Genomic DNA, 15,158 nt, shown 5'->3' with positions numbered 1-15,158 from the left:
CCATAATCTATGTAAATTATCCTTTATAAAACTGGCAGTTTAGTTTAGCTCTGCACTATCTTGGTGTGTCTTTTACTGGAAAAAATTAGTGGTTAGATCTAGCAGTCAGGATCATTGCAAGAAAACTGGGTAAAGGCAGGAGAGGAAAAAGGCTAACTTTGTAGTTAAGGTTGGGGGCTTGGCTACGGAGCCATTGTTCTTGGGTACCAACATAGCTGTGCATTTTTGAGTGGCTCATTTTTGCAATAAATTCTTTAATCTCTGTTTTGTGGGAAACAACATATGACTCCAATAAAAGGACAAAACTCATATTCCATGGTCATGATGCATGAAAATCTAACCTAAAAGGTACTTCAAAGATAGCTTGTAGTTCAGGATAGAAAACCCTTGCTCAGAGAAGTATATTTCAGAAATATGCTCCTCAAGGGATGCTTTAAAATGATTGGGAACTAAATACTTCTTTCTGGGTTAATGTACAGGATGCAAAAGTCCTATTCATCAGGGTCTTTTTATGTTAAAAAATACCAATATGAATACAGAAAGAGGGAGGAGAGAACTTTCCATGGACTATTTGGTACCTTGTTAGCCTGCTTTCCAGTCTTGTTTGAATGGATCATTTGAAAAACTCATTGGAATGTCGATTTTTGCATATAATATCTAAGGTAAGGCTGGGGACTCTGTGACCCTCCTCTCCACACCACTAGCCCCGTCTAACAGGGTAACTAGGACTAATGAGAATTAGGATCCAATGACATCTGGAGGGCTACAGGCTCCCCAGACTTGATCTATGATTTCCAAAGAAAATGTGCTTTATGATAGTTCTTCAAAAAGTTGAAGGACCAGGGCTTCACTTGGTGCCAAACAAACTGCCTTCTGGTGAGCCCTTCTCAACAAGCACCATCGTAATGGGCTTATCTGGGAGTGGAAGCTTCTCACCATGCCATGAAGCATCTGGGGAGTTGTGTGAGATATTAAAATTTAAAAGGAAGATGGAGCAGATGTTGGCAGTAGGCCCTGGCAAGTGCTTTCACTGAACCTGGTTTTTACAGTCTGAAGTCCCATGGAAGGAAGTCAGTTTTACCAATGCAGTCTGAGCTTTTTGTGGTTCCTTGCCCTTGTGTCACAGCATAGTCTGCTGACTGATAATTAGTGTCAAAATCAATGACACTATTGTTCCTTTCCGTGTGTGTGTGTGTGTGTGTGTGTGTGTGTGTGAGAGAGAGAGAGAGAGAGAGGGGGGGGGGGCAGCCTTCTTGAGTCCAGTTGAAAAGTTCAAGCATGTACACCCAGTTCAGCCAAAGGCTTTCAGAAGCAGTTATTCTTGAGATGGCTTCAGTCTTTGTCTTCATTCATTCCCTTCTTCTGCAAGACAAAAATATTCACATAGTGATGCAGAAATCAGGTCTCAAGTCTGCCTTGAGTTTCATCATGGAAGACATGTGGGTTATAAAAATAAGACTTTATATAAGACTCTAAAGCTTTCAAAGAAGTTTGGAATCTTGCTTGAGCTGTAATTCTAATAAGCTGAGGGGACAGCCAGAGTGTATAGCATATGAATGCTGATTTTAGCTTCAATGCTATGCACTGTGCTTGCAAAACCATTCCATAGTCCTGGCTGTTCTTAGTGTATGCTGCCTATTACTAGGATACCTGAGACTGGTGGGGAAACCTGTCATTTGCCTGCCCTGAGAAAAGTAAGCATACCTTTATTTTCCACTTGGAAGTCTGATGGAAGGAGATTGTCTTGCCGATTGCCAAGCACAAATGCCAAGAAGGAAAGGATGAGGGCATCAAGGATCCCAATGATGCAAAGGATGTACGCCCAGCGCACGGTGCACACTCCCAGGGTGTATTTGTCAGTTTTCTCTCCACACATGCGTTTCACCTCAGGAGAGTCCCAACCATCTGGGTAGAGCAGGCAACCTATTGACAAACCTGCACCTGAAGAGGAAGATGTTCCATTACAATTTCAAAAAGCTCCATCTAACCCCTACATGGCTGCTTTTCCCAGAGCAGATGTCAGTTCAGTGAAAGGTTTGCAAATGTAATTAATTCTTGTTCACTTACAGTACAATGCTAATGCAGCCCTATCAAAAGTAAGCCCTATCGAGTTCAATAGGATTTTTTCCCAGGTAAGATTGCAGAGTTGGACTCTCTATGTGACTACTAGCCTGAGCAGCTGTGGGACCTCACCAGGGTATTCCAGAGTGAGGCAGTGTGCCTCTCTAGGACCAAGCACCCCCAGGCACCAGGCAGACTGTGGAACTAAGGCGATGATGTCTTGATTTGAGGACCAAGGTCCTAGTCCTAAAAGCCAGTTTTCAATGCTAGGTCTTTTCTTCACTGCTGGTTTGAGTAAGCATAACCCAACCCCATGTTCAGTATCTAGGACTAGGAAGAATGCTCTTCCACTCTATGATATATATGGCATGTGCTTTGTATTATAATAACTGCTTCCCTAAGCATGCATGCATGCATTTCGCCTAATCCCTTAAATGGCCATGCTTGTAGCATCCATTGAGAATAAGTAAGCCTTACTGTTTGGGTCTTCTTTGTTGCTAGATGTGGATCTATGGCATTTCTTACTTTGTTTCCTTGGCACCACCTTTCAGCACTGTTCAGAATATGCAACAAGGTCTTGCCCACAAAATGGTTTCCCTTGGGACTGCTTGTATCATCCCCTACAGTTTTATTTACACAGCTGAGAACATGGCTCGCCCTGGTTAAACTTGGAGGCTGTTTTCCGCATTAGAAAAGGGTCTGTGGGATGGATTTCAACTGTACCTAGGGATGCATTTGCAACCAGGAGCTGGGTGGCATGGTCCAGTCCTTCCGCAACGCTGCAGCAGCATCCTAGTGACAATTTCTGGAGTAAGAGTGGAGTGTGTTGCAACAATATCTACCTGTTGCCAAGAGCACTGCATGGACATAGAGATTAGCTTAATAAGCCTTCAACCCAGCACAGTAACTCATGCCCATATGCATATTTTTAAAACATGGCATTTCAAACTTTCTAAGGAGAAAGTCCCCAGATTTAAATTGTCTCACTAGCTATATTGCACCTTTATTAACTGAATTAGAATACTTCTATACCACAGATACAGTGTAGCTAACCTGATGTGATAGTCCTGCCTTGTCAATGTGTTGGACCACAATTCCCATCCTAAACCAGCTGAGAATTGTGGGAGTTGCAGTCCAACACATCAGGAAGGCACCAGGTTAGGGGAAGCTGTTGTTAGCTTCCACTCCTGAGAGAGTCCTGGCCTTTGCAGTTCTGCAGGAAAGGATCTCTTTCAGGACTAACACTAACCTCATCTAACACCAGTCTGCAGGATTACTGGGGAGAAGCTATGCCACTTAACAGTGGTAATAGAAACGACATGCGTTTGTAGCATTCATAAATTGTCTGAAACAGAACTGTAGAGCAGTGTGAAATGTACAAGTCTCCTAGCCTGTGGTGAGGCTGGAGCATCTGTCTGGGCATTCACTGAGCAAAGAGCTCAATGTGACTCACCATAAGACATTCAGGGGCGCTGCCAATCATGGAACGTGGTACATTTATATAGGGCTTGGCCAATTTAACTTTGTCCTAAAGGGAATCTTTAAAACGCTTCTGTTGTCAAATTTCTGCTTCTGTGCTAGCGTTAGTGGTGGCTGAACTTAACTAAATTTGTTATTTACTTTAAAAATGATGAATTTGTCCATGTGAGCTCAGTCAAGTTCCCTTTTATACAATTTTTTTCCATGGACACGATACTAAGTTGCATCATGGGAGCTGTCATGTGGCATGGTGTCATGAACACAGTACATTATGCCCCCTTTCTGACTGGTTGTTTTCCCATGGCCTGCCTGCGTGATGATGTTTACTTGCATGGGCTGTTTTCTTGCCCTTGCCAATCCCCGGTATAAAGATGGCCTCTGCAGAGTCCCCTCCTAGCAAAGCCAGAGTGTGGTGGCAGTGGTGGCTATGAGGAAAGCAACTCAGGAGACGCTCTCAGATAAGCTTCTGATGGGTCTAGAGGTTGGATCACAAACATCTAGAGTGGGAAGAATCTGTTTATATCTCAGAAATCCAAACTTTGATCCAGGCTTGCTACGCATGGATATTTCTTGTGGGAAGCTGTGATAGTGAATTCTTATTTGCAGCTCAATTCCCTGTGAGCTGACTAATGATGAAATGGCAGCATTACTAGTTTAGCCTAGACCTCCCTGGCTCCACAAGCATGTCCCACTGCTGGAAACGGGTGGGGAAAGTAAAAAACTCTCCAAAATGGATGTTTTCTTCAGCACCAGATGCCCTAAATATGGTGACCGTTATGCTGCTTGGATGTACTATGTACAGATGGGTGCATCAAATGACAGTCCTCTCCAGCTCATTTTCATGCTGACCCTTTTCTACCTTCTTTTGATCTCTTGCAGACACAATTGATCTCTGTTACCAACAACAGTGATAGTCCAGGGCAGTCTTTCCATTTTTTGTTCCTATTGATGCTGCTGCAGTTGTTCCTTTAATAATAAAAAGTCAGCAATCTTTGCAGTTTTATTGCCAATCACACCCAAAAACTATCAATTTACCTTTTGCAACCCCCTAATCTATATTACCCTCTAAATATATATGAAACAAGAGCTTAAAGTGAGGAAATCTTGAAGATCAGCTGTTGATATTGTTGCTTGCATAGTTAGGTCCTACTGATTAGATGTGAGGAACTATTTTGGATCCCATTCACCTGCAATCTGGAACACCCTTATCTTGTCTAGAAGCGTAAGTAAGGAAAGGTAACCTCCCAGCCATATCTAAACCCCTTTACCTTAATGAGATAAACCCTTTGTTTCTTTAAAGAGGCAAACTGGCTGAAGAGAAACACTGTGAGGGAGGGAGCAGCATTCACAGGATCAGTTGCTTCTTTTCTCTGCTCCCTGCAAGCCAGGCATGGGCTGCAAGATTTGCCTAATTACCCTCACCGCTTGTGGCTTCCTGTACCATTCAGACTCAGCATGGCACACAGCAGGGGCGGCTTCAGTTTCGCCTGAGAACCCACCGCTTGTCGCAGAGTTACTGGGGTGATCTCAGAGCCACCCATTGCTGTGTACCTCACCTAGTTGTGGATGACACAGTAAGCCCTGAGGCTAATTGGGAAAATTATGCAACAGAAGACTGGCATGCAGGGAACCACGAAAAGAAGCCAATGTGGTTTCCTTCCCCTGTAATCGTATGGATCCAGTTACAGTGTAATCCATATTTCATTACTGTCTGTCTTGCACAGCAAAGGCAGAGAGCTCTGCAACTAGTCCCTTCTAATCTTCGGGAAGGAGAGAAAATGGAGAGTGGAGAGTGAGAGAAAACGTGTTTTAAATTTCTGATTAAAAAAAAAAAGAGCAAAAGAGAATGTTAAGATCCTTTACATATGCGAGTTCTATCCATTTAGCTTATAGTGATATAGCACCCCCTTGATTTTGCTCTTAGAACTTACAGCTAAGAACTGTATAGCTAACTTTTACTTCCATTTGCTCAGGGGAGCCTTGGGCATCTGACACACTGCTTTTGAAACAGATTGATGTGAGTTTCAAAAGTATCTGATGTGATAAGGCACTGCAGGGAGAGTGGCTGCTGTTCAAAGAAGAAAGAGATCAAAACTTGTTGATTGCTTAAAATTCTGCTGTTCGGCTCCAGACATTTCGCCAAACATTTCCCATTCTGAACCATAAGTATGTAAGAAGGGACACACTAGCTCAGACCGAGGGTCCATCTGGTCCAGGATTCTCTTCTCACAGTAGCCAGCCATCTGCCTGTGGAAGGCCGCAAGCAGGACAAAGTGCAACTTCCAATTTTCCAACAACTGGTGTCAATAGGCATACTGCTTCTGATACCAGAGGCAGCATATAGTCATCTGGACATTGATAGCCATTGATAACATTTCTCCTCCAGGATGCTTATATGAGCTGGAAAAACATGTGAATTAACACTGCAAGGTTTGCAGGCTTGCTGAATTCCATATCAGTGATGAAGTGGCAACTTTGAAGGGCAGATGCTCTTCATGACACTATCCAGAGAAATTCATTTCCTGGCTGCTGCTTTGAAAATTACAGCTAAAGCCAGAAGAAACAGGGAAGTCTAGGAGTGAGGGGAACTGGTAGATGCTGGCACCATTTCTGCTAATAAAAAAATGCTTGTACTATCTTACTGCATGTTACAGCTCCACACAACACCATGGATGACTGCCAGTTGTGTGGCTGTTCTGTACTTGCATGAAAAGTTGCAAAGCACACAGTCCTACAAACAGAGAGCATCATCCATACCTTTACCTTCTTGCTTCATTTGTGGCTTCAGGCAATGCAAGTTATTTGGGGCTATTTTCAAGCTTCTTATCCTTAAGCTGTTAATGCTTTGGGCCCAAGAGGAATTAGAGCTTTCCTTACACTGCAGCAGCAGCAGCTTCCTCTTGCTTATTTTAAATGCCAGACCTCATCCGGTTGAGTGGTTGCTAGCTTGATTTTCTGTTGCGGCTGTCTTTGGCCCAGTGTATTTCTGTCTGCTGAAGCAGAGCTCTGTAGATCATGTAACAAGACTGTCACCTTTCTCATTGGCATGAATATTTCAGAGGGTTTTTAGTTTCCCTCTCTTGGAGTTCAGCATCTTCTTGCTGTGGAATTGCTGGAACTGTCTGTGCATGTAAAAATTGCCCAGCATCTGTTACTTTACCACAGACCCTGCCATTACTGATGATCACCCCTTATTAATCACTTGAACACCAGGTTAGATAGGATATCCAAGGCAAGGTAGAAAGTTGTTACCCAGCACATGCCTTAATTCAATGTGCTTTTGAGAAAGATGGGAAATCGAGATGTATTTCATCAAGTGGTGGTTGATCTCTCTTTGCATATATCACTACCTTCCTGAGGATGAGTAGGTGGAGAAGCACACAAAATTTATGACTGAAAAGTGCATTTGCATCAGTAAGTACTTCTGTGGCTTCTGGGTAATGTAATTGTGTGTCTCTGCCTATCCCTGCAGGTGTTCTTCGTGATTACTGTTCTTGGTCTTTTCTATATATTTGTTCTTGTCATAAACTCATCTGCTTGTATGGTCTGAATTATCCTTCCAGTTAAAAAATCCCAGCTTCACCCCACTCCCATTTTTTTTCTCATTAAGCCTTCTTCATGGCCCTTGGTCATGCTGGTTGGAGATGATGGGAGTTGTAGTCTAGCACATCTGGAGGATACCAGGTTGCGTGAGCCCATCCTAGCCTGTCTGGGTGATCTTACTGTATAGTCCAGTGTAACCCAGCATGGTCATCAAAATCTTTAAGCTGCTTGCAGGTGTATTGATAAGTTAGAGGAATTCAAAGCATCTTTTGGGACGGATATTGTAGCTGAATTTTCAACATGGGGTACCACCCTAAGGAATTGCATGTAAAAATGTACTGTACAAATGTGCATTTGCAAACACATGTGTCCTACTCTGGTCAAGAAGATTTGATAAGCTGCAACCTTACACAGTTTGAGTCTGCAAGAGTTGATGGAATGCCTCCCCAGCCACAATCTACCCAGGCACTTTGCTCAAGGTCTGGAACATACCTCTGACTGCCACCTCCCAGGGAGGCTCGCTTGGTGACAACTAGGAGGAGGGCATTCTCAGTGGCAACCCCACAATTATGGATACTGTGTGCATTTAATCAGCTGGAATAATATATCAGAGCATTATATCAGCTAACAGGTCTTATGGCCTAGTTCGTGCTATTGATTGTTTAAATTTGCTTTTAAATCTGAGCTTCAAATTTTGTAGTATGATTTTATGATGTCTTACTGTAATTTGTATTTTATATTGTATTTTTACTGTATTCAATGCATTGGCATAAACTGCCCTGAGAGTTTCAGCTATTAGGCAGTATAGAAATAAAATTAATTATCATCACCATCACATTGTTACATGCCTAGAGCACTTTTGCTCTAGCATTGTTTAATGGGCATCTCAATGGAGAAAGCTCAACGATTCAAAAGTTGGCTTTGTTGAGGCCAATACAGTTTGGATTGAAATAGCAACTGATCAGAATTATATTCTCTTTACATGGGCAGCTTTTACATGACAGAACAACATCCTTGGGCCTGTGGCTATTAGCACATGGGTGTTCAAGACTTAGAGGGGGTCCCTCAACCTCTCCCCAGGTCCCTGAGCCCAACTCACATGCTGCCAGCTGCATCCAAGCGCAAACCTTGTAGACAGTGGCTGCATTGCAGAAGAAGAAGAGGCTAAAGCAGAGGATGCAGCCGATGATGAGGAAGGTAGAGATGCCCACAAAAAACATGGCTGTTTTGAAGGCACTTGAGGGGATTGTACCAAAGTCCAGGGGGCTGCCCTTGCAAATGAGTTCTCCTGTAAGGGCATTGCCGATGCAGTAAGAGTAAAGGCCAAAGTAACCTGCCTGGGGTGTGTCAATACTGTCGCCAATCCAGTAGGGCTGAATAAAAGTCACCATCAAGATCACAGCAAAGCAGAGAGTGAACAGGGCCCACAGGACTCCCATGGCCCGGGCATTCCTCACGTAGTTGGTGTGGTAGATTTTTGCTGCCTCTTGCGCTGGCAACATTTTTGCCATGGTGATGCTGTGAGTGGCTTGTCTCTTCCAGGAAGGAGGCGGAAAGGACGGTGGCTCAAAGCAGTCCCTAGGACCTAAGTTTCAGATAGAAGGCTGCTCCAGGACGTGTGACCAGGGGGAGCAGCAGGTGGCCAGGGATCTTCGACTGCGTGGAAATGAGGCCGCAGACTTCGCTTCCCAGTTGTGGCTGCTAGAGCGGGGCTCTGGAAAGCAGCGCCCGCTTCGGAGGCCTTGCCCTGGCTTCGTGCGCCACTCTCCCCGGATGCTCCCCTGTGCTGTTCTTTTGCACTCCGGTAGGCTCATTGCTAGGCTGCCGGAGCCCGCGGTGCGGGGAGGGGGCTCGCCCGTGGCTCCTCCTCCTCTCCCAAGACTTGGCGCATCCGAAGCGGCGGCCGCCTCTTCCCCTGCCCAAGGCCAAGCCCCTGCTGCTCCCGGCGCGATTAGAGGAAGAGAGCCGCTGCCCGCGTCTGCGCCTCCGCGATCCGCTTCAGCACCACGGAGAGCGGCGGGCAAAAAAAGCAGGCGGCGAGAAGCGCTGCGGGAAGGCAGCCAGGCTGCGTTTCCGCGGCTTGGGGGCATTAGAGGACGGGCCAGAAAGACTTCTCCTGGCCGGACGGTGCACGGCTGGTCTGGTTATCTGCCATCGAATGAAGCTTTTAGCTCCGTCTGGCTTGGAAAATAAGAAGTTCCCGGACTCGTGAAACCGCGGTGGGAGCGGGAGCATTGAAATAAAGGTGGCGGGGGCGGGGGGGGGGTTGATCCCGCAGAAGATAGCAAGGAGCAGATTCACGATCCCAGAGATGTAATAGTGAAGCTCAAAGCACTGGTGCTCATCGTGGTAGCTAATGGTGCACACCTACCTATGGCAGGATCCTGGACCACAGTCCAGGAGCCCCAGGGTCATTCCCCCCCCCCGCCCCAATGAGCACCCAGAGAATGGCAAATGATGAGGGCAGATGAGGATTCTCCGTGTGATTCCTATAGCATGACGGCGCTTTGATCTGAGCTCAAAATATGGATCTGCACATGCTCAGAGTATTTTGTTTTTATTCGGGTTGGCAAACAGTTTTAGTGCTAGTATTGCTTTTATCTTAAAATTAATAAAGAAGTTCTAGCAGTTGTAATATCTGCCAGGAGCAGGTCTTTAATGGACCCTATTTTCCCACCTGAGACCAAGCCACTCCAAAATTTTTTGCATGGTAACAGGGACAGCCTGCAAAGATATACGGCTGAAGGGAAAATCCACCCCTGCAGCCCTGTTCCCACTCCCCCAGCTACCATGAGGGCTGCAGGTGTGCTCAGCAGCAGCAAAGACACGGGGGGGGGGGGGCATAGATGAGTCTGTGAGCTCTGACACCACCTCACCACTGTTCACCCCCATATATGCATGATCAATAATGCTCCGGGCGTTTCTTCTGTTGACTTTGGTGATTAAAGTCTAGCGTTTATGTAGTGTCTTTTACATGTTCAAAGCACTGCCAATATGATCATTTTGGCAGCCTGTGCAGTGATGCCATATGGCATGCCAGTCATGCTAGCTCCACAGTGTAATGGGGCCTGGGTGGGGGCAGCCTCTGGGCTTGCCTCCTGTTGCTTTGTGGCTGCGGTGAAATTTAACCCAGGAATTGTTCCAGCCACACTGATAGGCTTCAGTCTTCGACACACCTGCTGGACAGCAAGTTGCATAGCACCATGAGATCTACTCCTGTGTAAGTATGCCTTTGAGCCACAAATAGTGCAGTCCTATACATGTCTACGCAAAAGCAGGTCCTGCTGATTTCAGTAGAGTTTACTTCCAGGAAGCTGAGTAAAGGATTTGTTTATTTAGGCATTTATATAATTTTCAATTAGCACAGTACTCTCAGGATGGTTTGCAAGATCCTATTAAAACAGTATACAGTATAACGTTCAATTTAAAAACAAATTTAAAACAAGCACACCTGTCTTAAAGCATCCATACAACAATAAAATTCAACAGGCATGTACAATAAACAAAACAATACAGAATAATAATTACCAATAAATTAAACAACTAATCCACATGTAGCAATAACAGTCTTAAAAGGCAATATAAAACCAGATAACATATTCAACAATTAAATGGTGAGAAAATAGAAAGGCTTTAACCATTGGATACATAACAGAAGGCAGTTCATCAAAGCAAGGCATCCACCTTATCATCCAAATGCTTCAAACCTGTCAGCTGAAATTCATCTTCTCTAGGACAATGCCTTTCTGTGCATGTACTTAAAATCTATATATCACCTTTACAGGGCCAACCAGTAGCTCACCAAAATGTTTAAGCTTTCAAGAGCTCCAGACTGCTCCATCAGACAAGATGTTATGAAAAGCAGATGGAGGGAGAATAAAGGGGGTTGGAATCACCAACTTGATGGCGAGGTCATATTGTCTATATGATGAGGTCATTTTGAGAGGCTTTTGCATAATAGGTGGGGTATAAATATTTTAAATAAATAAATACATGTTCAGAGTCCCAAGACAGCATAAGGAAAGAGAGATCTGCAGATGACCAGATTAGGCTTGGTGGGTCATGGGATGGTTAGAGGAAAGTCAGTTTGCTGCTGCCCCTACTGTTGCTGGGATGAAGAAAAGGGAAACGTTGGCCGTGCGCAACCTTACAGATATATAGATTTGTGTTCAGGCCCTTTGCGCAGAGGGAAACTCACTGCATTCCTGAAGGTAGTGGAAAGTTTGCTGATAAAGAGCATGTAGTTCAAAGCATTTTCCCTGCATTAATCTCTGAGTGAACTGGGAAATTCCTCAGCTGTTTGGCAACTTCCCTGAGATTCCTGATTATTTGCAGGCAAGGGGTAAACTTAGGAACAGGTGGACTGATTTAGAAATAATAACTCTTTCCACCTCTCCCTCCCCCCAGAAATAAACTTATATTGAAGATTATATTAACCTTGCTAGTTAAACACTAACAGTGAGATCACCGTTTTCTGGAAAATGGAGCTAGCAGCGTACCTCCTGGGTATTGGTTGTTCAAGGAGAATTTTATTCATTTCCTAATGTGGCACCAGTTATTATACCAAATAGACTTTCTTTTTCTATACATCCAGAAAGTATGTTTTTACAGCAAAGTGGCTATTAGAGGCAGCTAGTTCTGATGACTATACACCAGATGCTTGTCTTGACAGCTGTATGCTGCCACCAGATCAGAGATGGTAGGCCCCTGAACAGCAATTGCTGGGAAACATGGGTGGGGAAGTCCTGCTTGTGGGAACCTGGGGGTAGCTGATTGGTCACTATATGAACAGAGTCTTGCTCCGATCCGTCATGGCTCTTCTTATGTTCTTATGGTGACATGCAGAATTAAGTATGTAGTTTGCATAGAACAGTATTCCTAGGGCTTTTCCACTTTATTTATTTATTTATTGAAAACTTTTGTATGCCATCACCACATGCCTCGGCATCTCTTTAAGGAAACTTAGATCCAATAGCCAGCCTGACCATTCAGGTTTGTTTGGAAGAGAGAGGTAGCTTAGTGATAGAGTAGATGCTTCACCTGTTGGTTGTCCATGCCGTGTCCAGTTGAGGAGAGCATTTCAGTCAGCAGAGCCAGGCAAGAAACTTGCTTGAAATCTTGAGGCAATGCTGCCAACCAGAGGAATAAACTGTACTGGGGCAGATGGACCAAAGGTCTAACTCAGGATAGGTAGCCTCAGGTGTTCGTAATACAAATAGCACAGGTCCAAGCAGCATCCAGGCATTTTCATCACACACACACACACACACACACACACACACACACATATATATATATTTGTAAAGAATGCATCTAGTTTCACACAAGCTGGAATAGCCCTTAGTTTGAGATAGCAAAACTTTCATCAGCATCATCAACATTTATTTATAGTAGTAGTAAGTTTACTGTATTTAGCCATAGGCCATTACAAATATGCAAAGCAAAACAACGAACATTTATTTATATGTATGTTGCTTTTCCACAGTGCCCAAAGCAGCTCACAAAATACCAGATGAATAGCTGCAAATATAATTTGCAATATATCCAGTGCTTTTTTTGTAAGAAAAAAGGTACTGGAACTCATGGAAGTATTTACCTTTCACACGTAGTCAATCACTGTACTCACACCCACACACGTCAGTTGTGTAATGAAACATAACAGTCGCTGCCCTCAGTAAGCACTCAGCACACGACCACTCGACCAGCCACAAGCCGAGCAGCGCCATCACAACCAGCGCGGACAAAGTACGCATGCATCGAATTCGACACACAAGCAGCCCACATGCACCATTTTAATGATTTTGCTGCTGACCTGCTACGCTCAACAGGGTGATTCAAATCCACATGGACCAAACATCAAATTTTCAAAAGTTACTTTTAAAACTTGGAAAATCTGTTGAAAAAAGGTGCCAGAACTCCGTTCCAGTGCGTTCTATGACAAAAAAAAAAAAACACTGAATATACCTGGTGAAACCAGTAAATATAGCAGTATTCCAAAACTTACAACTGAAACCATTGCAAACAGTCATAAGGCTGATGGATAAATGCATCACAGAAATATCAGTTCATAGAACAGCAAAGAAACAGTAGAAATAAACTAACATAAACCAACAGCTTAGCACTAAACAGGAGTGAAAATAAACTGTAATGAAGTATGGCTTTCCAAATTGGATGGATTGTTCCCACCCTGTCTGAGAGTAGGCTGGCACTCCCATCCATGGTGCACCTCAAGGGAGGGTCTCTACACTACATTCCCCTATGGGGAAGGCAGTCCCAAAGTGAGTAGGAGAGGGATGCTATCAAATGCTGTCTCTTGGACTATCCATCTTCTCTGACTTTGAACTGAATCAACAGCAAATCTATGCAGCGGTTAGGGAAGACTGCCCCAGCGGCTGAAGATGTTCCTGCCAACTTTAACCACACGGCAGCACTTAATTATTTGCAGTGAGGATTAAACAACAAAATAATCCTGAGGTGCACATTCCTTTGGGCCTCTTAGTATGCGTGCAGGTTTCATGGTCTTAGCATTATGCTACCAGACAGACCAGGTATCCTCTTCTATGATTATAAGGTGCAGTGGTAAATGGCCCAGGTGTGAGAAAAGTAAGAGCAGTTGGAAGATGGGCAAAAGCTGTGTGACCCTCACTGGCCTTCTCCTCTGTCCTGACATCCTTCCCAAAGGGAAATTGATGGTAGATGCCCCCCTTGCTGGAGGAGAAACCCAGCAAAATCAGGTCCCAGTGCCAGCCTCGCCAACCCCTCCCTCTCTTGACTTGCTCCAGAGACATCTTATCTGTATACAGTGCAGGCACACAGGAGCTCAAGCAGCCCAAGAAAATATACACAGGAGCAGCTGAGCATAGCCAGCTCTGGAGCCCAGGGAAATAAAGGAGCCATAAGAGCCACTTATGTTCCAGGATGTATGCATATACTTCCTGGAACACAGAGAGAATTAAACGTGGGTTTTCATTGCATCCCAGTGGCAGCTTACATGGCCAGTTTTCTGGGGCCTTGTTGAAAAGTGATGCTCATATTGAAACCGCATGAACAACGCTTACCTGTATAGGGTTCCAGGTGATAGATGCCTTTTCCAACAGAGTAATTTTCCATGCAGCATCAGGACACTGGTGATCCACAACCCTGCTCACACATGCTAAAATGCTAATGCTCCACAAAAAGTAATGGTTGACACGAATGAAATGTAATCCTGCCTTATGGGACCTCAGACAGGTAAGATGGAATCTGTGCCTCTTGCTCTTTCAAAATCCTTTTTAAACTGACTAGGGGCCGATCCTTCCTTCTGGGCACCTTAGACAGAAATTCCCCTTTTAGAATGCAGAAAATAGCACAAAAGTCAGGGAATAATTGGCAATTGGGGAAGGTGGATCAAGGGAAGGAGGTCGTAGGGTTTGGCTGGCCTTGTGGGGTTTGTAGGGCTGGCCTTGGCACCCAGGAAGGCTGGATTTGGCCAGAGGCTGAAATTTGGCCCTCTTGATAGAGAGGGATGAATCTGAAACTGACTGCATTGCTGGAAGCATGGACAGTGCAAGATGTCCACCTGGCTAGGCGGGGGGATAAGAACCACAGCCGTGCCCCTTGCCCATCCCAGAATGAGAGATCAGGCAGGTGGCCTCTCTGGAGAGAAACCCAGGCCCAAATGCTGTGCTTTCAGGGGGGCTGCACTGCAAGGTGGCCCAGAGACTGCCTGCACAGTCTTCACGTGTAACCCCATGCTTTGTGGAAAGGTTCCTCAGCGTGTGGTGTCTGGACCTGGATGCCTCTCCAGAGCAGCTGCTTGCCCAGTCTCTCTCTTGGGAACTCTCCTCGAGCAGCAGACCAAGTGGGCTCTGTGGAGAGGCCACTCCCTCCCCCTCCCCCACCCGCTTTCTCTGGGCATTCCCTGCATGAGATTTCAGGCAGGCAGTCTCCCTCGAGAGATGTTTTGGCTGCTTTGTGTGGCTGACATGGCTCTCCAATCTCTCAGACTCTCAGAGCCAGAGATGGGGAGGATTCCTCCCACAAGGAGTCCAGCTTGATTTCAGCTCTGCCACTGGGAAATTTCCCACAGCAAAAAA

General features: G+C 45.0%; 1 protein-coding gene across 1 annotated transcript; it reads right to left on the bottom strand.

Annotated features, from left to right (window-relative positions):
- Positions 1-1,672: 1,672 nt before the first annotated feature.
- On the bottom strand, positions 1,673-8,594 carry LHFPL5 (LHFPL tetraspan subfamily member 5). Its single transcript, XM_044431825.1, has 2 exons — positions 8,183-8,594; positions 1,673-1,941 (listed from the first exon to the last, which is right to left on the bottom strand). The coding sequence occupies exons 1-2, from the start codon at positions 8,592-8,594 to the stop codon at positions 1,673-1,675; spliced, it is 681 nt and encodes a 226-aa protein (XP_044287760.1).
- Between the last annotated feature and the right edge of the window lie 6,564 nt (positions 8,595-15,158).

The sequence above is a fragment of the Varanus komodoensis genome, unplaced genomic scaffold (assembly GCF_004798865.1).
Source record: "Varanus komodoensis strain SLA01 unplaced genomic scaffold, ASM479886v1 scaffold1, whole genome shotgun sequence".
NCBI classification, from domain to species: domain Eukaryota; kingdom Metazoa; phylum Chordata; class Lepidosauria; order Squamata; family Varanidae; genus Varanus; species Varanus komodoensis.
This window is presented reverse-complemented; position numbering and strand designations above follow the sequence as displayed.

Bases quoted from the DNA above. Each gene is read 5' to 3' on its own strand.
- LHFPL5 (XM_044431825.1), bottom strand. From the start codon at position 8,594: ATGGCAAAAATGTTGCCAGCGCAAGAGGCAGCAAAAATCTACCACACC. The intron at 1,942-8,182 runs GTGAGTTGGGCT...CTTCCTCTTCAG, and splicing joins TTGGATGCAGCTGGCAGCAT to GTGCAGGTTTGTCAATAGGT.